At 38.2% G+C, this 26,025-nt stretch overlaps 1 protein-coding gene across 1 annotated transcript in view; it reads left to right on the forward strand.

Annotated features, from left to right (window-relative positions):
• Positions 1–25,850, forward strand: part of tox (thymocyte selection-associated high mobility group box) — a 50,420-nt gene extending 24,570 nt beyond the window's left edge. The window contains exons 4-10 of the mRNA XM_034888354.1: positions 4,024–4,299; positions 11,462–11,707; positions 15,881–16,117; positions 17,291–17,371; positions 17,508–18,023; positions 22,814–22,974; positions 23,554–25,850. Coding sequence (XP_034744245.1) covers positions 4,024–4,299; positions 11,462–11,707; positions 15,881–16,117; positions 17,291–17,371; positions 17,508–18,023; positions 22,814–22,974; positions 23,554–23,590 — 1,554 coding nt within the window. The 3' untranslated portion in view covers positions 23,591–25,850. The remainder of the gene's footprint in view (positions 1–4,023; positions 4,300–11,461; positions 11,708–15,880; positions 16,118–17,290; positions 17,372–17,507; positions 18,024–22,813; positions 22,975–23,553) is intronic.
• Positions 25,851–26,025: the final 175 nt, after the last annotated feature.

Genomic DNA, 26,025 nt, shown 5'->3' on the forward strand with positions numbered 1-26,025 from the left:
AATAAAGCCCTGTTTACCTGCTCCTGCCTGCCTCCGTATCTCTGCATTTGGGTCCTCACCCCACCATACTGTGACACATATGAGATTTATAATTAGTGTATGAATATGAAAAATGGATTTGTGCGCACTGGTGATTGGCTCTGTTCTAACACCAAAATTTGCTAAGCTTTGACATTGACAAATCTATTGTCTCTCCACTCACTTTATAATTAACCAAGAGCAGCTTCTCATTTATAGCCGGCGCTAACTGTCACTGGTTAAAATGACAAATGTTTTTTGTGGCAGGTCATATCAGCTGTAATTAACTTTATATATATGAGTAACTTGATTACAGGCCAAAATGAAACTTAGTTGTGTGTGTGGGTTTGTGTGCCTGCTGCAAGATTGTTTGTCAGTAAAAGAAGCATCACTCTGTAACACGTTTTCACAACCGAGAGTGGACATGGTGTTTCTGTTGTCCCAACAACTCTAACAGAGTGATAAAGCTTTTTGTCTTTGCGTAGTATCTGCAACAGGACTTTAGCTCTTATTTTCCACTCACCAAGAGTTTTAAGAGCTCCCCAACAAAAGCCCCAGATCAGAGGCAAGTCGCTGTTGGCTCGGCACTCGCAAATCTCTACGCATACACATTTCCCGTGCATTTTCATACATGAAAACACATGCTGCCTGTCATCTATCTCAGTCTCTTTGTCTCTGTGTGTGTTTATACTGTATGTAGCCCTCAAATGCTACTTTTAGAATAATAATGAATGTCTGTCTCTTAGGCTAATCAGCATTTACAATCTATTTAAAGTGTCTGCTTCCTATAAGAGGGACCCTACTGATGAAGAGAGAGGGGGCATTTACATCGTAATAATTGCAGCTGTTTAAGTAGACGGAAGTATTACAAGATATTCAAATGATCAGATCCACAACTACTGTATGTAGATACTATGCAACAGTAACACAATATAACAGACACAGATAGAAGTGCGTAAAATAAAAATGAGGTTTGGTGAAACAAATATATGAATTTATCTAGAACATTTAAATATACCAGCTATCCGCTTAACTTTATTAAGTCAATATTAACAGATTGACATCCATTATGTAAATAAATATGGCCGGAAAATGCATCAGTTCATCAAATAAACAGAAATATATTTTAGACAATTCTAATAATATTCTCATTTAAAGACTATATGATATCTTCACAGTAAGTCATCAGCTATCTACCCCTAATGGAGACATTTAATCCCCATCCTCTGATAGAAACTGATGGTCACACATTTTTTATGTCCAACAGACATATGTGTTTTTTTCTTATTGTATGAAACAGTTATGAACATGGAGTTATGAGAAGTGTGTAATGTGAACACAACATGCGTGAAAGGACTTAATCCTGACTACATTAGTCTCTCTCGAAGCTCCCAGTACACATGGAACAGGCTATTGTACTGACATGAATGGAAGAGCAGAGAAAAGGAGAGAGGAGTAATTTATTCAGAACTTGAAGAAATGATAGAAAGAGTAGACAAGGGAGGGAGAGGCAGACAGACAACAGACAAGCAGTGTAATTTATGCAGAGCTCTGAGCTCCAACAGGACACTCTGTGTCTAAGAAACAAACTGTTGGACTTGTTGGTTTGGCAGGACCTGCTAAACAGTGTACTAAGTATAATGTTGGATACACATGACAGGGCGTTCAGGCTGAACAACACATGTTGTAGACGAAAGGGGTCAAACGCATGAGGGTTAACTTTGGATGGCTTTAGACAGAAACTGAATTACTGGATTCATGATTGCAGAATAGGATTAAAGACCTTGGTGGGGGACTGAACAAGAATGCAAAAGAGGAAACAGCTTCACTTAAACGTTACCTTTAGTGAGATACAGTATGAGTAATATTGTGATATGTAGTACACACCTGGGCCTTTAGTAATTAGATAAAAGTTGAATAGATGTACATAAACATGTGTAAATGGATGGAAGCAAAAATTGTCTATAGAGATTTGACATGAGTGATTCCATCCAGGCTCCATTCCTTATCCTTGGTATCCCGGATTTTCAGTCTTCAGTCAGTCTGATTGATAGGGATCGATTTGAATCTGAAAATGTTTTTTTAAATATGGAGTACTTGAACTGTCAATGTGAATCTGTGAACTGATATATATATAAATATATAGAGTGGAAATGACCAGATGGGAATTCAGACCACATGCAGGATAGATTGATAAAGCAAATCAGAGCTATACATTCAATGGCACTTCTATTTCAACATGAAGTTTTCAGTAGTGATTACATTTCACAATTAAGTATCTAGCTTATAAGATTCGGACATGTTTGGGACTGATTGGAATCTGATTACAGCCCCACTGGCTCAGATGGCTGGAGTTGGCCAGGGCGGAGAAGAGCGCTTTGAGAAGAGAACTTTACAAATAATTTGTGAGATCCATTACATTAACTAACATGACATGCCAGATGGTTTGTTACACAGAACTACCCAGGAAGCCGTCATTGGAAACTGTTTGGGAAAGGGCAGGCACTTCCAAAACATACCTGGCAGGTGATTGGATGAACCACCTGTCTGTTAGTTCGCCATTGTTGTTCTAAACAAACACTTGCGGCCGTCACACACCTAAATCACATCCATAGCTCCCAGTAACTCCTCAATGGATGGGGATTGGTCCGGGTCGGTGCTGTTCAGACACAAAAACATTACTTTAAACCCGACAAGGGGGATTTACATATGATATGTAATATCGTGAGAATCCAGCTGCAAGGTACCTCACAGCATCCGCAGGATGTAATAGTATGTTGTCTTGTACCTTAATAATTACCTACAGTATGCATATAGTATAAGTATGCACAAGTTGCAGGAGCATGGTCCTAGGGGTAGATGTGTAAAGATAGCCATACAGATTCTTGTTTGAATTAACAATGGAAAGGGAGATCATAGGAAGCATTTTTAGTTGTTGAGATGCAATGTGTGATCATTTTCCATATTGCACAGTCCTATTTTCTGTTTCCTACAATTTATCTTAAAGTGGTGAAGATATGAATTCCAATCATGGTTTAGTACAGTGGCTGTTAATTACATAGTCAGCAAATAAATAACATAACTCAACTCCTGACTCATCACTCAGCTCTCAAGTCACGCCACTCATAACCCAACACCGCATATGGGTTTGAGATAGAGTAGAAAAGAGTATGAGAGAACGAAAGAGTGAGAGAGATGAAAGAGAAATTGAGGACGAGAGTAGAAGAGCGAGAGGGCCAAAGAGGGGAGGGAGAAGGATGGTGAGAGATGAAGAGCAAAAGAGTACGAGAGGGAGAGACTGGTGTGGCTAGCCAAGCAGAAAAGGCTGTCAGTCTCTATAAAAGATCTCCTCTGTCAGATTAGTATGAGAGGGCTTCTCTATCACTGCCTCTCTCTCTTTTCACCCTTGTATCTTTCACTCTTCTCTTGCATGATTCTCTCACTCCATTTCCCTCTCCATGTCTCCCCCTCGTTTGTCTTTGCTCTCAGAATAATTATCATACACGGCACTGCCACTGGTTTTCTTTTTGCATGTCAGATTAGCATTGATATATTTTTATGCACAAAGATCTTCCCTGTGTGTACTCTCTTAGGCAGAAGGGGGTGTGTACATATAAAATACTGTGTTCTGTTGCTAAATTATTATTTGGTCTTTTTTAAGCCTGGGGATATCATTATTGATAATTAGTCTTTGATAGGAGCTGAGGAAGACTGACTAAACAACACAGAGCGGTAACAGTGATTGGCAGTTTTTGCATCTCTTCCTTCTATTATCTCTGACAGTAATGTTTCATGACACTTTGGTCTCTTATAGTCCCCTATGTAAATCTTATTGATTTTTAGCTCTATCACGATAAGTCAGCTTCCCGAAACTTGAATTTGTCCCTCATCGGTGAATAGTTAGTGAGGAAAACAATCATGTAGCAAATACGATTAAAAACTTTAAAAAAGTATAGTTTAACGGGTGTCTTTAATTGTATTTTCTCCAATCTTGTCTCTCTTTAGTCATACTCAGTGCAAGGTTTGGGCGATGAGGACTTCAACATCCCGCCCATCACTCCCCCCACCCTGCCAGACCACATGCTGCACCCCCACCTCCCCCACGATTCCCGCTCTGGGCCGTACCACCCTCTGGACCCCCACTCTAGTTCAGCTCCCCACCACCCCTACCAGCTGCAGGGCATGGATCTGCCTGGTAGCCAAGATGGAAATGCTATGTTGAACCAAGATGGTGGCACGTTCAGTCCGGATGGCGGCCCAATGACCAGTACGCTGTCTGTGGTGAGTGCTCATAAATGATCTCACATATTAATGACAATTAGAGCTGCAACGATGAATCCATTAGTTGTCTACTATTAAATGGATCACCAGTGATTGTAAGATTCAATTAACTGGTTTGATTGATTTTTTTTTTAAAATGCTACAAGCAATGTAGCAGCTTATTTTTTTAATAGAGTCCGGTGCAGAACTCACTCCACATAAATGCTACATTACATCACTTCCAGCAAACTTGAACAATGAAGGCAAAACAGCATCATCGGACTGTTTTAACTGATAAGTCTTTGGTCCGGCTCAGCTACAGTAAAAACACAGACTACTTCAGAATACTTTGTACTATGGCAACTGCACTTAAAATAAGTGTCATTGAATGCCCCTTTACATTCATTCAATACCTTTTGCTCATTGTCTGTTGTTTGCCTGTTTGTTTGTGTGTTTTCTTGTTTGTTTTTTTGCTTTTTACTGTAGGAAACCGCTGCTGCTGTAATAAGGGAATTTCCCCAGTGTGGGATGAATAAAGTATTATCTAATCTAATCTAATCACATTAGCGTGTTGTTCACTATCGAGCCTGTTTGTAACCGACAGTGTTTTATCTGGCTTAACAGTTTAGTTACCACACTTGACTGACCGGCTGTTACATGAACTAATGCATGAATAACAGTTGCCCCGTTCGTGAACTCATTACAATGCGGCGCTGAAGTTCAAGGTGCAGCGCCGCTGCAGAATTCATATAGAGGAAAAACAATTCATATTTGGAGGAGGGTTTTGGCCATAAAAAAATTAATTTTTCTGGCTTTTTGGGGTTTCCCGTAGAGTTGGCGGCCCGCCAGGCCTGTACAGTTATAGGGAAAACACTGTATGAAGGTTCAGATACTTACAGTAAAAACAAGAACCTTCATTAAATCATTGAAAATGAGCTGAATTGAAGCTGCTTCTGCCTAACTGTGACTACACACTTTGAACAGTCACCTTGGATTGTTCTTAAAACTTAAAAGAAATCTTTTAGGGTGGACTATCAAATTGTGTCCTTCTCAAAGATACTTTGACTTTACTTATTGGAAGAAGATCGAGGATGTCAGTGAGTCTTAAGATCTGAACTGACAGCTAGCTAATACATTTAACTAAATTCTTCCATATTTTTATTCACTTTAACTGTGTGAAATGGACTATTGCCTGGGGCAGTGTTATTTGAATTATGGCAGCTGTTTGATGTGACATTTTTCTCATATTTTAAGTCTTCATTTCAGAGTAAAGTGAAAATCTTGCTTTTAGCTGTGACATTCAGATGTGGCTGACTGTGTCATACAGTAAAAAAATGAAAGCATCACCTTCATAGATGTGTAGTTACATCAACTACCAAAGAATCTGAGTTTGCAGTAGGGTGACAAAGGCATGTATGTGTCAGTATCGTTAATAAAGATTTCTCCCGTTTTATTGAAAATGAAACTTCTCACCTCCCACTATTGATCTTTCAGTCTTTCTATCTGTTGTCTCCATCTCCATATTAAAGCCACCTGCTGTAATATGAAGTGTCACTTTGAAACCTCAGGAAATCCCTGACTGTAGTTAAATTAGAATGACTCTAAAACACCATAGCTTAGACCGTGTTTTTAATAAATTTCATTAAATCCAGATTTAGTTCTCTTGGATTGTGACTAACCTGTCTGTTGGCTGTGTAACAGAGGAGACAATTATTTTAGTGGCCTGAAGGAAAGGTCTTATTTTCCATCTGTCTGTCTCAGTTCTACCTTTTCTCTCTCTCCTTCTCTCTACCTCGCTTTTATATTCTCATACTAACATTCATTTACTGCCAGTCCAATGATGGTTGCCTAGCAACCATGTCTGGCTCAGCCTAATCTGGGTGAGGGGGATAGAAAGATTCGAGAGAGTGTGTGTGTGTGTGTGTGTGTGTGTGTGTGTGTGTGTGTGTGTGTGTGTGTGTGTGTGTGTGTGTGTGTGTGTGTGTGTGTGTGTGTGTGTGTGTGTGTTTCATTTCAAGAAGAGGCATTTGTGGGCTGCTCTTTTTTACTTTTGGCTGCCATCTCGCAGTTTTGTTCTTCTTACCTGGTTTATAATATTATTATTATTATTATTATTATTATTATTATTATAATCCTTGACGTTAACGTTTACAGACCACTTGATTAATTGAGAAAATAATTATTTGATTAATCAATTAAAATAATCCTTATCTACAACCATAGTTGTATAGGGAAATTGGGTCCAGGTTGATATTATTAATTTTACATTTGTTTACATTTCTATTAGACTGATGTGACCAAAAGTATATATATTTAAAAAAATTACCTTAATTGTCAAATAGTTTTGTTATGTCAAAGTTTAAATATTATTAAACTTAAAAATTAAAAATTAAATAACTTAAAATTATTATTAAATCTTATTTGATTTTTATTATAATTTTATTTAAGAAAATAAACACAATTTGTTTCTTGACTGTCCACGTCTTCAAATACATCTAAATCTCTTTAGATTTTTAGTAGTGCTGTCAAACAATTAAAATATTTAATCACGATTAATCACATTAATGTCATAGTTACTGTAACTCGCAACTAGTCACACATTTTTATTTGTTGTAAATGTCCCGTGATTTCTTTTTGTCCCATAATTTTTCTAATTTTATTGCTCTAATCAACATGGAAAAGTGGATTGTCTTCCTTTGTCCAAAGGTTTTTTTTATTAAAAAACAACATTGGCATATACTGTGTTCAATTTCACACTAACATTCTCACTTAAAGCAAATGATCTCTCACCCAATGTAACACTGTCCATTAATAAAAGGGTGAAAAAAATTCTTTGATGAGGGGGCGGAGAATTTGCATCAACTGTGTGCTTGGCCACCAAGCGGTATTTCAGACTGGACGTGCTAAGATGATAGCTCAGTTCACAACGACAAAACACACAAATCCCTTTAGTCTTGTCAATGGAACCATTTGGCAACTTTCTAAAAGTAAACCTTTTGCTTGGATTCATTCCGGCGTCTCGCGCATGCCATCCACTCAAAACGTAGTGTGTGCGGCGTACCTGTTGTTTTGTTTCCGGTCTAGCTAGAGCCAGTGTGGTGTTGTAGTTTTTCCAACGTTACTAGTTACAGTATGTGTAAAAAACTACAAAGTTTGCTAGGCCAAAAAACCACCTGCCATCTCTCGCAATAAAAAAATGGAAGCCGCTAAAATGGGTTTTTACGTTAACGCTGTTAATAACGCATTTAACTGACAGCACAGTTTAATGTTAGAAAACAAACACATTCTTCACATCGCTGAGTCTGAGGGATAGTAACCACACTGGCATCAAAGTCATAAGCAGCATCTTTCTTATGACATCACAACAATGAGACGTTACTCAAATGGAAATTGTAAGATTTACAATCCCACGATGACTGGGCACACTCATACATGAAATTATAAAAAAGAATATTCATTCTAAAATAAAGAACAGAGTCAGAATTTTTACCACAGTACTTTTTATATTGAAATCCTGTCATCAACCAAACGTATGTGAAGATGTGAGCATCCTGTGCACAGCCAAAGCTTTTTTCCTTCTCGAGACATGAGTCAGTCATTACTCGCCCTGCTTTCCTCAGGGGTTTCCCCTCCGTTGTTCTCTTCGGCCATTGTCAGAAATGTTTTAGTGACTCCCCCCAAAGGAAAATCTGATAAATAATTGTTTCCAGTGGTGATGCTTTTAGTTCCAAAAGTGTTTTTAAATTACGATAATGTTAAGTTAACACCTAGATGTTGTTTTGTGACTTTATGCCCTCCTGTTCCTGTCAACATTGCGATACTATTACCCATATTACCACTGAACACTACAACAAAAATATCCTACTTTCCATTTCTTACATTTCTTACTCTGCATTTTCTTTTGTGCATTTTAATTTAAGTTTTGAAAAAATGTTTACAGTTTAATCATATATTACATACAGTTATTATAATAATATAAAATATTATAATGTCACTTTACATTTAAAACATTTTCAAAAACTAAATGTATTTTGGTAAAAAGAAAATAAGTTTTGATTGTTTTTAAGTATTTTTCTTATTCAGATAAATGCATCTTCAATAGGTCAGCTTTGTCCTCAGCTTGTCAAACAATGTAACCTATTAATCCTGTTTTATGTGCGTGAGGCGAGCTGAGAAAAAACTTTGACTAAGAGTCAAATCTCTCTTGAGAATCATGACCGTAGGATATATGGCGTGTTGACTAATATGACATTAATTGAACTCCCAACTCAACCATTGCCGAACCGCAGTTATTATTTTTCAGCATTTCTACCAGCGCACACGTCAATCTGAAAGCTCTTCCATGTTAGAAATGTCACTCGGTGTTCCATCTAAATACCACAGCGGTATTCATCTGCCGGTAAATACATTCAGGTAATGCCACATCCGCTATTATTTGAAGCTTGCTAAGAGGAAACTTTAAATACACATCATCAACCATGTCCCATCTTCATATTTGTGACGATTGGTGTCAAAGTTCCCGTGCTGAGGTTGTTTAACATAATTTTGGTTTAGCTTTTGTTTTCCTGAGAAATGGACCGAACATCACTGCTGGCTGACTCACTGCAAGACTGCTCACATTTTGGCACTGCCAGTCAATACAGAACCATTCTACACAGTGGGTGACAGAAGGGGCTTATGAAAAGGAAGGATCAAACACCAAAATATACCATGAAATAACATTCTCCTATTTGTCCAAAACTACTTTAATCGGAAATAGGGGCTTTGTTGCTTCTTGCGTCATGGCAGAGACACTGTGTTATGTTAACATTCATTTGGATGTGACATTAAACATGTCCATCACTTTATTTGATTGTATACAGATTGATTTAAGCATGTTGACATTTTATTCCGTTTTATGAGATTTATTCAAGATTTTCCACATTGTCCCTTGGGAGACACTTGTTTTGGATTGTGCATGCATTCATGACACAGATGTGACAGTAAAACTGTCTGGTCACTTTATATCCTCCAGTACATTATCTTAGATAAGAGGACATGGGTGCACAAGGAAGTAAACCAGTGCTTGTATCTGTTCAGTCTGCGTCTGTGGACAGCTAAATGTTTCCTCCAGAGAAAGTTATGAAGCCACTTCTGCAGAGTGTAGCAAATGGAGTTTAGAATCTCTATTGATGTTTTTACACACAGGCAGGAATTGATGTCAAAATGACTTCTGATCCTGTCTTCTCTCATATCACTCTCACCTGTAATGACTGTTGCCACGGTTACTATCACATTTCATTATTATTGAATCTTGAACTGCTGCACTCTGTACAAAACCTGTCAAGCAAAGAAAGACTCCATGTCAGAGCCCAGCTCTGTTACATGAACATGAGACAGCTCAGATACTGTGTTTTGCACACCTTCTGTTCAGTCCAATATGGAATCCAAGGTACAAACCTGATTTCAGGGCAAAACTGACACTTAAATTAAGTTGATTGATTTTATTTATTTTTTATTTTGGGAACATGTTGGATTAAGCACTAGGGCTGCTTGACTATAGAAAAATAATCATCATTGTTTTGGTTAGTACTGAAATCACAATAATTTAAGACGATCACTCATTGACTTTTGGAAAGATGTTTCATTTATTGAGTTTAAGAAACAGTGAAACAAATTTACAGTGAAAACGTCTTGAACACTGAAATCTACCTTAATACTTTCCTGTTTGAACGGTTTTTCTCCAAGATAAAATAAGAGTTTACTTGCAAAGTTTAATGTGCAAAGTAATTGTTTTTCTCAATCACACAGTTTTGTGATTGTGATTGTGATTAAAATTTGATTAGTTGCACAGCTCTATTAAACACATACTTTTTTGTATGTGACTCCTGTGAGTAAAGCTATAATTATAACAAAAATTCTGTACAGTACAGTATTGTTTTGATCTGAAGAAACCTTTCTATCCTCGTCACAAATAATGTAACTCCAGTTTAAAAAGTCCTCCTTCAGATGAAATAATAAAATGAGGGATTTTTTTTATAGACATTGAACCAGGCTGAAACGTGACCAAGTGGTAGGTAGGACCTTCATATACACTGTGATGTTCTTGTTGGTTTACAGCCATTGTACAATTTTGCACAGAATCATTGAGAAATGTTGTTTGCTTAGGGCTTTAAATGTGATTAAATTGACTGAAAAGTACCCTCAGGTAGCCAGCTACGCTCTTACAGGTGCAGGATTTTAAAATGTTTGGTAATGGCTATCAAACAAGCAGAAGACATGGCGATAGTAGAAAGCAGAAAATAAAGATTAGTGAAGCTAAAAGTGGGTGAAACCAGAATATTGACATTGCTTTAGTGGTTTCGTGGGTGGCCGGTACCTCACCCTCAGCTACATGCTGTTCACAGCTCACCAAGATGAATGCCATGTGTTTACTAAAAACCTGAACAACAGAGTAGGACGAACCATACATTACCTGCCACAAGACAAAAAGATGCATGTTATAGCTGTAAAGTGGACCAAAAAGGACCCAAGAACAGGGCTGCACGATATAAGGAAAATATGCTGTGTTGTTGAACACAGCATATCAACATGTTGACAATGTTACTTGTGATAAATAAACTAATTGTAAACTGTACTCAGTTCTGCAGCTTTCAGTATTCTGCTTAAATACAACAAACTACTTGTTGAATTTAAAACAAATGAAAGAAAATAATTTCCAACTTTCTTTATTGAACAAATTGAAAAATGAATTCAATATAATCAGCACTAAATAAAGAATGACAGTTACATTTTATAGTGACGTTTTCTACTGATATCTCCTTTCAACAACACAAAGAATTACTTAGCGATTTCCACGATATGTCAAACCTTTTGCAATGTGTTTATTGCACCAGTTGATATTTCAATGACAAAAAAAAACAATATATTGTGCAGCTTTACTCGCCCATTTGCTACTGCCAATGTCTAGTTGACATTTCTTCAATAACGCTTCTTCAACCTATATTAAATTAGATTTATGTGCAAGTTATTTTTTTTTTAACAAATAACTTGAAAAGGGATTCTGATTGGACATCGCAGACTTTTGTAGATGTTTGTAGATGTTACAAAAAAAACATACCCCTCAGGTCATCAAATGCCACATGAAACCGGATTTTTGCCTTCATGTACTAACTGTCATTATCACTTGTTGTCTTTGCAACAGATGCAGCAGATGGTGAACTCTGATTCTCGGTTTAACAGCAGCCAACAGCCAATCGAAGCTGCGCTTGGACCCAGGAGCCAATCAGGCATGAGCCAGCAAAGTCAATTGTCCACCATCAACCAATCACAGCTGGGACTCAGTGGAAACTCTGTTACCCATAGTTCTCCTTCACCTCCTGGTAGTAAATCCGCAACGCCATCTCCCTCCAGTTCAGCACATGAGGACGAGAATGATGACGGACTCAGGGTAAAAAAACTAAACACATACATACACTGTATTACCTGTTTTATATGAGTCATATCTTGCTGGACTCTAGCAACCATTTGTTTGTGTGTGTGTGTGTGTGTGTGTGTGTGTGTGTGTGTGTGTGTGTGTGTGTGTGTGTGTGTGTGTGTTCAGACAGTGGATATTTGTTATGCTGATGTTATGTGTCATAAAAGACCCATTCTCCCTGCATATCAACTAGATGGTAATCAGCTCCCTGACTGTTAGATAACTCACACTGTAATAAGCACTCTGCACCAAACTGACTGTTCATATTCTGGAAAAAATGAAACCATTACTGTACTACTGAATACTATTTACCAACTCTATTATTCGCATTGGTTATGTTTAGAAGAATGGCTTGTAGATAGGCAACATTATAAGCACTATACAGACAATTTATTACTTCAGGAAGTACACGGAATAGAAAACAAACTTTTCTTATGCCTTTATTAATATACTTCTACACATCTAAACATTCGCTGCTTTTGTTAAGTTACACTACAGTAGTAATAACTGCTACTTGCGTATATATTTTAGCTCGCTTTTATTAATTATGAGCAAATTCTGTATTTGTTAAGGCAAGTTTATTTGTATAGCACCACTGGTCATTAAATGGCCCACATTTGATCTTATTTCATCCGCTTAACCTGGCAAGGAAAGGGAGCCTCCTAGAACACACAACTCATGTCGCTAAAGTTGGAATCGTTTGGTTATTTCACATGAGAGATTTCTGTATTTCTCTTCTTATTGGTTGCAAGTGGGAGGGGCTCAGTTGGATTACGTTATAGATGTTATTAAATACTTCCATGTTCCACACATTTCAATCCAAATCTGATGACAGGCTACTGTCAATCAAATCCGATCACACCCCATCCATACAGACTTGATGAAGCAGATTAGCTGAGGTTAAGTTATTAAAGCAAATTTTGAATGTTATGGAGATAAACAAACAGATTTGGCACAAAGTTCACAGGTCTTTTAATCATTGTTTAAAAAAGCGTTTGTTTAAAAACCCATCAGTCAACTGCTGTTTTGTTCTTTTTTTCATTTAAAAAAAATATTTTTTCACAGCTTGTTGTTAGACATCAGAAATAAAGGTCTAGTAGTCCACAATAAAAACAATGTTGCTCTTTATCTACAAAGTTAGCACCAACATCAGTTAGCAACGTGAAGCCTCTGCTGCACTTTGTTGAATTTCTTCAGCAGTGAACCCTGGCTCCTAAAACTATGTTCTGCTCAGAGACAAAATAAGGTTCTGCTTGATATCATGATGTAAAAGGTCAAGAAATACAGAATGTTTTTCATACTAGAATGCCATTTGGGCTAAAATGCCTTTATACACTTGGATAGCAAGCTGAGCTATAGTTCAGCATGTATTACACACCTACAAGACATGAGTGGGTGGTTGAGGTAAACTAAGCTGCTGTATCTGGCTGCAGTGATACAATACATTGCTACATAACAATGCTCAACACATTAGAGACATTGTCCCTCTGACTAAGGAAAATAGAAGTGAAAATAAGAAGAGTGTGCATGTCTTCATCATCTAGGATATGGCTTTCTAATCATAGTCAAAGAGAGCTGCAATTTTCATACAAATTATTATTTTGTGTCTTTGGTGCTTCCACACGCATACAAACTCAGAAAAAAACTATGCTGTTTTGAGTGAGATACGGTTTCTGAATGTCTTCTGCCTTCAGTCTCCGGGTGAGCTGTTCAAAATCTGCACGGCTTTCCACGTCACTAGCTGAGACGAGGTGGCAAACCATAACCATAACAAATGCTAGTGCTATTATGCTAGCTGTTTCTCAATGGTAAAACACTGCTACAACACACCCTAGTTCCCCATTATCTTCTAAAGAACTACTTCCATGTTCCACAAATACCCCTCGTTTAGAAGAAGTCTCCCAGCTAATCCTGCCTTGTACTGACCAAAGTTGGAGGAAGAGTAAATCAAGCTGATGTGATTTTATTTAGCTACTGCGCATGTGCAACTCCCAACAAAGAAAGTATAGAAGTAGGATGTCTCACTCTGTAGCTGAAACAGAGACCTAAACACACAAGGTGAAAACAGGATCTGCAGCAATGTGCAGTACAACAAAAATATGTTTTTTTTTTTGAAAATGAAACCATGTAAACCTATTCTCGTACAACCTCAAAATACAATTATGAACCTGAAAAATAGTATAATATGGGCACTTTAAACGTTTCTTATTAACAGTGGTGGAATGTAACTAAGTACAAATTTAAGTACTTGTACTAAAATAGTATTTTCTTTTCTTGCCGTTATTTACTTCTCTTCCACTACATTTCAGAGAGAAATATTAAACTTTTTACTCCGCTACATTCATCTGACAGCTTTAGTTACTAGTTACTTTACAAATTAAGATTTATTTCACACAAAACACGGGTAGTTAATAAAATACTATATTTTATTATGAATGAAACTACCCAACAAATTAAGTACAGATGAAATGATTAGACCATTAAACACAGAACTGTTTGGATCATTTCCAGTTTTAAAATGCGAGGGTTTACCTGCATCAATTATTTTTTTAATTATTATTTATAATAATTTATATATATAAAATAATTATAATTATTTATTTACTTTTAATACTTTAAGTACATTTTCCTGATGATACACACTTTTACTAACTTTTCAATGAATGCCTTTTACTTTTTTACAGTGTGGTATAAGTCATTTCTTCCACCACTGCCCGTTAAGAACTACAGTATGTATTGAAATTAATTTTGGGGTACATAAGGAACAAAGTTCTGAGGTTATTTAACGTTAGCTATTATGCTATGGCAGTTGTTGATTTCTAAAATGTGTTCATCATTCATTGTTATCTTTGTAAACTTAGTTCTTTATATTTTTATCATAGTATTGAATCATTTGGCTGTCTGTAGATATATTTCACATTTCTTCTTGGTCAGATAAACTGCTGTGCACCAACTTACCCAAGATTGTCTAGTATTTAATTGGAATTCATTAGTTGGTAATTAAGTACACCAGTTGAACACTGTTTCTATTTAATTTGTGCCATATTACATGGTTTGTCCAAGAAAGCATCCTATGAAATTAGTAGGAAATTACTTTCATTTCACTTGCTCTTTTCGTGCAGCCACCCTTGGTTTGCATCAAAACAATGTTTTTGATTTTGTATTACATAGTGCAGTAGTGCTGACAATATTCCTAAACAGTACTCTGTCTGAGATAATCTAGTGTGCACACAGACAGACAGTTGTGTGTAGTCTTGATGATTTTGAATCACTGGTCTTTGATACTGTGAACTTTGTGATTGAGTCATAGCTTGACATCAAACAACAAGAGGTTGAAGTCACATGTCATGCGAGAGTCATCAAAGACACAACTAGAGGTCTGAATAGTTAAAATGTCAGGTTAGTAATAATAGAACCGAAGATATAGTTTTTGATGATAATATCAATTAGGAATGGACCAGTTATCGGGCCATTTTGGCAGTTTGCAGATTATCTGTATCTGCGGTTTATTCGCCTGATAACCAATAAAGTCAATTAATTTAAAAGTGTGCTACTCTGGCCACTCCATGTCTGTCCCTCTGCTTTAGTTTCACTCATCATTGAGTAGTGGGAATTACTGGATTTGTTTTGGTTATAGAGTATAGAGTGTGGTCTAGACTCTAGACCCTAGACTCTATCTATAAAGTGTCTTGAGATAACTCTTGTTATGACATAATACTATAAATACAATTTAATTGAATTGAGTGACTCAATGTCCTGCCCACAACACTATCTGACTATCTTTTACTGCATATTTGGTTTAATATTTCAAATTTATTAAATTATTGCTTGAAGCATCAAAGTTTTGTGTTGTTAATTTTGACTTAAAGATTGTCATTGTCATTGTTTTCACTGTTAATGCGTATCAGTTCCAGATATTGCTTATCTTGAAAAAAAAACAAGGTTGATCTCTTTTATCAGTTACTACACAGCACTTGTTTTACCAATTGTGTTATTTACATTCCACCCAGCTTAGTTTTTCTTTTCTTCACATATTTGTGATACAGAACTGAAGTCCACCCATCCCTCTGTCCATCCATAGTGCATATTCATCCTTACCATACCAACCTATCTCTGTCTTACTCAACCTCCTTCTTCTCCTCTTAGCTGGGCGGTGGAGGAGAGAAGAGACCAGCAACAGTGGACATCTCCAAGAAGCCCAAAACACCAAAGAAGAAGAAGCGAAAGGACCCTAATGAGCCAGTGAAGCCAGTGTCTGCGTACGCCTTGTTTTTCAGGGACACCCAAGCCAACATCAAGGCCCAGAACCCCAATGCCACATTCGGCGAGGTGTCAAAGATCGTGGCCTCCATGTGGGACGGCCTGGGAGAGGAAGAGAAACAGGTACATCCTCCATCTTTAATTTTGCATGTCTGTGTGCCTTTCTGCTCGCCCATCACTGTTATTTGACGTCTTATTAAGAAGTAGATCTACATGGTAGTTATCAAAATGCATTTATATTATATAATAAATAATATATTAAAAATAATAAATAATGATTCACTAATTGTAAAATGTGACACAAAAATTAGGTTTGTTTAGGAAAATTCTGTTAAAGTATCCGGCAATGTTAGCAGCACAGCTCTAAATATGGAAATGTTGATTGCACTTTGACTTTTTAGACTGAAATATCTAAATAAATATTGGATGATTGTAATAGAATTTGGTTAATGTATTCATGTTCCCCACAGCAAGAATTGTAATAATTTTGGAGATATCTTTAATTTGTTCTAGCACCACCATCGGATCAATTGTCAATTTGTCAAATATTATTATTCCTATAAACTTCAGCTGTACTTTGTGTTTCGGGCTACTGTAAACAGCCAGTGTTAGCATGCTAACACAATAAGATGGACAACATCTGCATGTTAGCATCATCCTCCCTGTGAGGCTTCCTGTGCCTAATTACAGCCTCACAGAGAAGCTGCATGGCTGTCCGCCCTTCATCTTGTTTCTGAATTTTGGCAATGGCGGATGATTAAAGGAAAGGAGGAAACAACATGTTTGTCCTCTTCAGTAAAACCATTAAGGATGAGTGAGACAGACAGCGAGTAGCTATATTGTCTTTGTGACAGGAATCAACAGTTCTGCAGGGAAACAGCAGCTCTAACAATACCACTGAGACTACCAATCATTACTGGGCTCACAAAATTGCCAGAAGTGGCATGTCAACTGAATTTTAAAAAGTTCAGAGAAGAGTAGTAGTAGGTTCCTTGGGGAATTAATTATTGTGGTTATGTGTATTAGATAACTGTTTCAGCTGAGTGAAATACTATTAGCCACATGAGTTATACCTGAGTGCATGTTACGTTACTGCAATGGTTTAATGCAGCCACAATTCTCACAGCATGTTGTTGCTTGTCACCAGCTGCAGTTCACAAAAATAAAAACGGTTACTTTACAAATGATGCACTGCTAATTAAATTGATTTGTGGAAATAATTTTTAAAATGCTGACAACTGTAATAGAGGTTGATAGTCCAGTAGCTGGTTGAGAATTCAAACGTTTGTGTTTCAGATGTACAAGAAGAGGACAGAGACTGCCAAGAAGGAATATCTAAAACAACTGGCTGCCTACAGAGCCAGTCTGGTATCACAGGTACACACACACACACACACACACACACACACAAAATAGTAATTCTAAGTGGCATTTAACTCATGCCTTAAAGCAGTCTTTGAGACACTTTGAAACCTACAAACTGATTTTATGTTGTGCTTTTCTTCTTCTCCAGAGTTACAATGATCCATCTGAAATGAAGCCGCCCCACTCTTCCCCCACACCTTCCTCTACCTCAATGTTCACACCCAAACCTTCAGTCTACTCTGGTCACCCAGGCCAGCACCATTCCTCCAGCTCTATGGCCCACCCTCACTCCCTCCCTTCTCATCAGCACCCAAGCATGTACATGCCGTACCCTCACCAATCGCACCCTTCCAACGCCTCAAGCCCTGGCCTCAGCCCGCACCTGCCCCCTCATCACACCCAGATGCACCCCCAGCTCCATGCCCTGTCCTCCAGAGGGACCGTGCCGCGGCCCAGTGTCCCCCACCAGGGAGCTCTGTCCCTTGGCAGCATGGTGGCGGCGTCCAGCCCTCCTCTCCAGGTCAGCCCTCCCCTCCACAGCCAGGCACACCTGGGAGGGCTGCACAGTCCACACCATCAACACCACCAGCACCATCAACACCACAAGCACCAGCAGCTCAGTGGACACTCACTGGGAATGACGCACTCACCCGCCATCACACAGGTCAGTCTCAACCTGAATGTACATTGTATTACTTTGTGAACTTGAATTACAATGTTTAATTTTTGGTTATTGCTAGAATTCAGTAATTTTGACATGACGTTAGTTTGTCTCTAAATGATTCCAGACTCACCTACCTCTCCATAGCACTCAGCCCCAAGTCAAAATATTAAGTTTAACAACTGGACCCGTGGTGTTCAGAAAAGCTTACTCCAACGCCAGGTAATTTGTGTTTTTGTTAAGGACTATTTTTAGCTGCGAATTAATCCAGATTTGGTGCTCTGGTGAGTATTTAGGGCAGCAGGACAGTGAATTTGGAGTTGAGTAAAAATAAACTACAGTGTTTGTGTGTTCAGGGAACATGTCACTGATGGTGACTGATGATTTTTAATAGGTTCTGGACAACAATAGTGCACAGAAGAATGAGACATTTAGGCTTGATTGATAACACAAATACATTGTTGGTTTTGGTCTTTTCATGGGATTTCTTGACAACATAAAATATGTAGAATATTCACCAGCCTGTGTTAGACTGTTTAAATACCACTGTTGATATTTGGATAAAACTTGCCACTATTTGTATCTACCCAAAGGGGTTCTTGGGTTGACATGAAATGTATTGCATATGTCCAGTTATCCATGCTTTGCAAACTTTAAAAAACCATCAAATTATACCAAATTGGATTTTCCATGATTTGAAGCTTTTCTTCTGACATTTTTAAATAGAAAGACAGCAATACATAGTCTGGCTATCACTAGACCAAGCTAAGCTCAATAGATTTGAGATTGATCGTTGGTCTGGAGAGTCTGCTCTGCTCTCTGAACAAGAGGCGTGACCAACAGGCATAGTTCAAATGAGTCTGTACGCAATTGGGAAGTCCTTCAACCAATCAGACCAATGATCATCAACGGCATCAAAGGGTTTGCTGCGCTTTGGTGGCGTTTGGTGGCCGTTATGTTGAATGAAAACAAGAAGCTGCTTGGTCGCTTGCCTATTATCATTGTGTTAAACCCGCCAATAGCGCGCCAGGTAAATAAGCCAGTTTGTGATTGGTTCCCCCTAAATTGTGAACTGAAGAAGGAGAATTAAACGTGCAGGTTTCCAGACCGAGCAGCAGGGCAAAATCCAATCACCAGCAGAGTGGGGCAATACATGTTATTAGACACAGAAAGGAGAACGTAAATATTAAAAGCTTCTATGTAGCCATGCAAACTAATAGTTTAAAACACAGATCACTTTTGACCTCAAAGGTTAATAAAGTTAAAGAGTTACAGGAGCCTAAAGAAATCTATCTTCTTGCATGTATGCTGACTTTTTTAAGCGGGCCTAATTTTGTGACCACTCCAGTGTGAAAGTTTTTCTTTAGTTTGGAATTGGGACACAGCTATAGTGTCCCACGCACACACAGTTAGCCAATTTCCTTGAGGTAACAGCTTCTTGCTGATTTAAAAGCTGCACGGAAATGAATGGAGATAGATGAATATATCAGCAGAGGAGACAAAGCACACACACAGTGGGAATTAGATGGGTGCTAGAGTGGGAGAGCATGCATCAGCATTTCATTTAGGACCGCAGCACTGAATAGACTAGAGCTGTATTCAATTGAAAACTGAAATCTAGCCTGTCCTAACTCCAATATTCATAAGTATTGTCCAGTTGTCTCCAGCTTTGCTGTTGGGTTAGTTTAGATAGATAGATAGATAGATAGATAGATAGATAGATAGATAGATAGATAGATATAGATATTGATCCCAAGAAAAATGGGAAATTACTGTGTTACAGCAGCACACGTAAAATCAGTCGCACAACACAGAATATAAATATAAATGAGATGCTAGGAAAAATATACATACAGATACTAGGAAAAATATACATACACCTCTGTTTATTGCCATATGGCTGTAGAAAAGGATGTATGATAACATACAGACTAGTACAAATCGTTTGGATGCTATAAGAAGACAATCAAACAGTTTTTTCAGACCGAAGATTTGCAACGGGAAGTTGAAACTTGCCATAAATTGCAATGCAGCGGTTAGAAACTTGAAACCTGTGTATTTCAAACTGACTTTCAGCAACAACAATAAAGCCAACCAACGTATTCACAATTCACATCAGCAGTCTGAAACAGGTGTAGGCTGAAGCTCTTCCAAACAAATCATATTCGAGACTAAAATAACAATAATTGCCTTACTTCAGACGATAATAAACAAGACAATACAAAACAATCAGAAATACAGCACAGTAGTACAATCCAGATCAAAACGAACCCAGCTTATTCATTTATCACCCTTTTTTGCCATTACTTACAATCAGCTCAACTCGACACAGAGTGTAAATTATGATTTCCCCATAGGGGATCAATAAACAGATTCAAATTAGAATTAAATTAAAAAATTAAACTATTTTCACATTGTTTCAGTACATTATTAGTTAGTATACAGTTTTGTTAAAGTTTTTTTTTTGTTTTGTCCCTCATGTTTTCAATTCCTGATCAGCTGTTCCATAGATTTACTCCTTTAGCTGTACTAATACAATAATATTTTGCATTGGTCCTCATTAATAGGGCCACTTTACACCGATGACACTAGACATTGTATCATCTCCATAGCAACAACTATCTATACTTTAGTTCTAACTTCTGAATTTCTTGGCTTTTTTGTAGCTGGATATCATTTACAGCATCTTATAATATGAATGAGGATAGAGATGGGACGATACTTGCTACAGATGTATATCTAGTAGTTAATGAATGGAAAAAAACGTTTTATTTTTACTTTAAATTTTGTTTCTTTGATTCACAGCTTTTTCTTTCACGCTTGACCTCAGCTGTTGCTTCCTCTCTCTCGTGGGCCTCTGTCTAAAACTAATACAAAATATTTTGACAAGCTGACCTTCGTACAAGCGGATTGCGGTTCTTAAACGGTTTTGTCTCGTCGCAAATCTTTTGTCTGAACTGGGCTCAGTAGTAAAGTTTGTCAGGCAGTCAATCACTCCATCAATCTATCAGTTTTTTGCTGTGAGTCGGTCTGTTGACAGTCAACCTGTCCCAACAGGAGGAAGAGCGAGACAGGTATGAATTTATGTTAAGTCTGATGTGAGATTCTATGATACTTAAAAATTGGGGGATAGATTGCCACTCAGTCTTACTTCCCATTGAATCCCCCTTTTTATAGTGCACGTTTAAATCCCACACTCCCATAATCCCCCTTTTTCTTTTTTCCATTTTGCATATTTTGGGCAAACAAAACAAATGAAAAAAGTGAAGGAAAAGATGGAGAGGACACAGTTACAGAGTGCTAAACTTTTTTTCTCTCTGAGTAAATAGTGAGAAATGATGGGGGAAGGGAGAGAGAGAGAGAGGGAGAGAGAGAGACAAAAGAGGCAGATGGGGTCTTTGTGAAGGAGTGAAGGAGAAGAATTTGCTCAACAATGGATGAATAGGTGAGGTAGAGGAGGAGAGGGGGAGGTGAGGGGGAGAACCCAACCACCTGCTGTCCTCCTCTTTCTCCTCTTTCACTCACAACACTCAGATTAACTTCCCTTTCAGCCTCTCTCTCTCTCTCTCTCTCTCTCTCTCTCTCTCTCTCTCTCTCTCTCTCTATGTATGTAAGTGAGCGAGTTGTGTCTCCCTCGCTTACACACACACACTCACTGTACCTTGTCACTCTACTCACTTATCTTTCTCTTTTTCATCTCTCTTTCCTCCCTCAACTATATGATGGTTAGAGACATACTCACCTCCTTCTTCTCCTCCTCCTCCTTCTCTCCTCTTACCTTTTGATCTCCTCTTCACTCGTCCACAGCTCGCCACCTCCCCTCTGGCAGATGACAGAATCAGCAAGACACTCGAGACTCTGTAATTAGTCCTGATGAACCAATGACTGATGTCTTTCTCCTTTTCATTTCAGTCATTCAGTCATTCATTCATATTCGTGTTAATCAGAAACCATTTTCCCAACGAGATGCTGAAGGTCGGTTTGATAAAAACCATCAGCTGTCAATAGATTTATTCATGTTGAGGCAGGATGTAAACACGCCATCATTACTGCGAATGCATCTCACATTCAGACCTGCACCATAGCTCTATGATGAATGAAAAGGATTTTACTTTCAAACCACTGTTGTCACGAAATATAACCTGTTACATAAAAATATAAGAGAAAAAATTCCATTTTAGATCTAGGTTATAAACAAAAACAGGTTTTCAAAGTTTAAAGCCGCCAATACATGATCTGCAGTAAAAAGCAGTTTAAAGTTTTAACAGCTTTTTATATATATATATATATATATATATATATATATATATATATATATATATATATATATATATATATAAAACTTAAAACGTGATGATTCTTAGGCAAGTTTTGGAGTTTCAAGAAGCATTATGTAAACTGTATGCATATTTTTATTTTTGTTTGTGATGGACAAAGTGAGTGTAAAATATTGTTTGTCCTGTCTGTGTGTTCAGATTGGATTGAATTTGATTGACTCAGACGGAGTGTTATTTGGGGGGGGGGGGGGTATTCCGGCAATTGGACGCTAATTGTTGTGAAGCGTTGCTCACCATCTGGTATCTCAGTCAACTGTGTCACAGCAACTGGATTATTATTCTGAATTTTCACAGCTCACGTTAGCAGACCAGCCATCCTCTTTCTTTTTCAATTTTCCTTTTCTCAGTGTGATCAGCTGTTTACACACTCTGCATACGTAAGGAATCTGTACGTATAAAGTATTGTTTTAATAAATGTTTTTTATTCACTAACCTTTTGTGATCTTTTAATTCCAGGGCTACCACCCGTCCCTCCAGTCTGACTACCAGCAAATGGGAGGAGGTATGCTTAATGGTGGAGCAGTGATGTCATCATCAGTGGACTACCATCAGCTGGGTCGACACACGCCGAACCACCACCCCTCTCTGGACTGGAGCCCCGATTACCATGGCAACGGGTAGGTATTTCTAAAGAGTAGCTGAACTTTTAAGGTCTTGTTTCCTTGCTGTGATTCTGGGCAGGTGAGCTCCAGGCCGCCGTGACATCACTCACACCGATCGCTGAGACTGTGTCAAATAAGCTTTGAACCAGAGAGGGAAGCAAAACACTGCTTTTCAACCTGATGTTAAGTTACCCTTAAAGGCTAGCTGGACTGCAGCTTTTTAATATTTGGATGTTTTTTTTGTTTTAGAATTTTCTAAACCAAATTTCCAAGTCTTTGTCCCCGCAAAATTATTTTCTTGTTTTTACGTAGCAGAGCCGCTGGCGCCCAGGATCCTACTACACTTCTACATGTTGGGCAAAGCTTCTGTTACTAGGATCTTGTTTAAATTAACTTGTCAGCATTTTAATCTGTCAAAAGAAATGCCTTTGTCACTTAACAAAGCCATGAAGTCGTATAGAGTAAAATGTTGGTTATCTAAAATCAAAGGGAATAGCACAGCTCTGTGGGACTGATGTTGGATCCAGTAAATACCATTGCAACTGTTTTTTCTGTTCTTTATCCTGACTTTTTGTTTCTCCTCTCCTCCTGCAGCGGTGTGCAAAGAGACAAACACCTCTATCTGAGCTAGTCTCAGGACAAAGTGACACCAAACTTCAACCGAGCCCTTTGGCTGCCACCCCATGGAACCTCTAGTCTGATCTCTACAGGAACCCGGGCCAGCCTCCTCCAACCGTAACCAACAAACCACCTACACTTAAACTAAACTCGAGTTCAGCACTTCACACAAGAGCCCAAGCAGCAGAATAATGGGACATTTCTGTGTATTAATGCTTATTTGGCGTTTCCACTGCATTGTGCGGCTCGACTCAACTCTCTTGGAACCGTACTTTTTCGATTTCCATTTGCAAAGGTTGTGGATGGTACCTGGTAATTATTTTGGTACCACTTCAATCGAGTTTCCAAGTATGCTGTGCCGATACTAGAAGGTGGCGTTCAAACACTGCAGACCACTGATTGGTCAGAGAATCGTCACCAGAATGGTCACTTGCGCTACGCGGTCCCTTGTGCCCTCCACAAACCAATTATTAATAACTAAGCCTGTGTCAATGGCGACCACATTTAAAAAAAGAAAAGAAATTTCACTTAATTGAGACCCTGGCGTGATCAATGGACGAGGTGCAGATGTTCCTTTGTTTGGTTGCTGATGAAAGGATTTAGCATTGTGTCGCAATAGTACTCACGTTCTGCTGTTTCCTGTTGCTGTGTTCTCAAAACGTCTTGCCAAAGGAAAATTAGCCGGCTGGCTAACACTGGCACTTTTACAGAACGGTTGATTAATGTGCATTTTCCTTATCAATAAATGAATTAAATTTAGAATGATGTCACAGCAGGTTTTGGTGGCGTTGCTGTGACGATCGGTTAAAAATCCCGCCAATTGAAGGGTACTATCTGCAGTGGAAAACAAAATCAAGAAATGTAACTGGTACCAAAAGTGAGTTAACTAGAGTCCAGCACCATATAGTGGAAAAGAGGCATTACAATCTTCCTAGGGACAACAAGCCAGAACAGGAAGAAGAAATACGTTCTTCCAATTTCTGCATGTCCCATCATGGCTGCCCTGACATTGGTTATTGGCTGGATTTTCTTTTACTGACCATTTACAGCATAAGCCATGTACGGTAATGCTTTGAATTGAAATTCTGTATACCAGCGAGGAGAGGTGGGCAGGTCCTGTGGTGTGATTATATGTGTATATACTCCCAACATCCCTCAGAAAGGGATATTCTGTCTAATTTCCTGTCTGCCCTAATAAGTCCGTATCTAGTTACTTATTTTGTGAAGATGGTGTTTACCGTCGGTTCCAAAAGGCTCCAAAGAGCAAGTGTAAATTTCTGTATTATAATACCTTGAGCTGTCGATTTTTTTTCTTTGACCTCATAGCTGCTGTATCATTGTACAGCCAAAGTCGAGAAAACACAGCACACAAATAATAGGTTGATAACCAAAAACTTCCCCACTGGTTCTTTAATTATGCGATTATAAGCATTCGATTTGATGAAGTTTGGACCGAAGTCCCACACACTCTGCAGATATAGAGAAGCCTATTCCAGTGTTGAACAGAGTCATACTGATTGAATTCACACTGCTTTATTCAGCTCAAGACACACAAGAGAAAGAGGTGGAACAGCACCTGAAGCAGTTTGTTGCCTTTTTAACCAGGTGCTGGCTGTGAATAATTGTGTATGATTAAAGAACTTTCCTTGTTCTCTCGCAGTGAGGCTCAGATCTGCAGGGTAGAAATTAAATGTATTTTACTCCATGAAATAATGAAATGTCAAACAATTCTTTGTTTGAAAAAAAAAAAAGAAACAAAAATACTCCTTTGTACGATGACAGCTCCTCCTCCTGCCATATGTCTGTTGATAATATTGATTTAGATCCAAACTGCGCGTGTGTGTGTGTGCGTGTGTGCGTGCGTGCGTGTGCGTGCGTGCGTGTGTGTGTGTGTGTGTGTGTGTGCGTGCGTGCGTGCGTGCGTGCGTGCGTGTGTGTGTGAAGTGTTATTGAGAAGGCAGAGTGGTTGATTGGGTTGCATGGTCTCTTTTGTCATCTCTATTTCTCTGTGCTCAGAGACTATTTAAGAAACTATAACTGTTGCTGGGTTGGCTGTGTTTAATGTGTTTTTTTTAATCAAATCAAGTTTTGTTTTAGTGTTAATGAGGAAGATGAGAGACACATCGCTGTCGCTCTGTATCTCTTTGTATTAATGTGTTTTTTTGGCAGATGAAAGGACTCTGGGCAAAAACAACCATGAAGATTTTCTTATTTTTAGATTCTAATGTGTTTGAGAATAAAGTCAGGCTGCATTGATGTGCAGTCATTACTCCCAAACCTGCCTCCGCTCTCCTTTGTTTATGCCTGAACAGTTTGTGACAGTACCTCTAATTAACTGCAAATAATAATGTAAACCTTTACCACTCCTGCGACACAACACACTCAGTGTTTGTATCCTGGCCTTTACATTATGCAAATGAGCTGAATTGCAAAACAAATGTCTTTGAA

Source organism: Etheostoma cragini, chromosome 12 (assembly GCF_013103735.1).
Source record: "Etheostoma cragini isolate CJK2018 chromosome 12, CSU_Ecrag_1.0, whole genome shotgun sequence".
NCBI lineage: Eukaryota > Metazoa > Chordata > Actinopteri > Perciformes > Percidae > Etheostoma > Etheostoma cragini.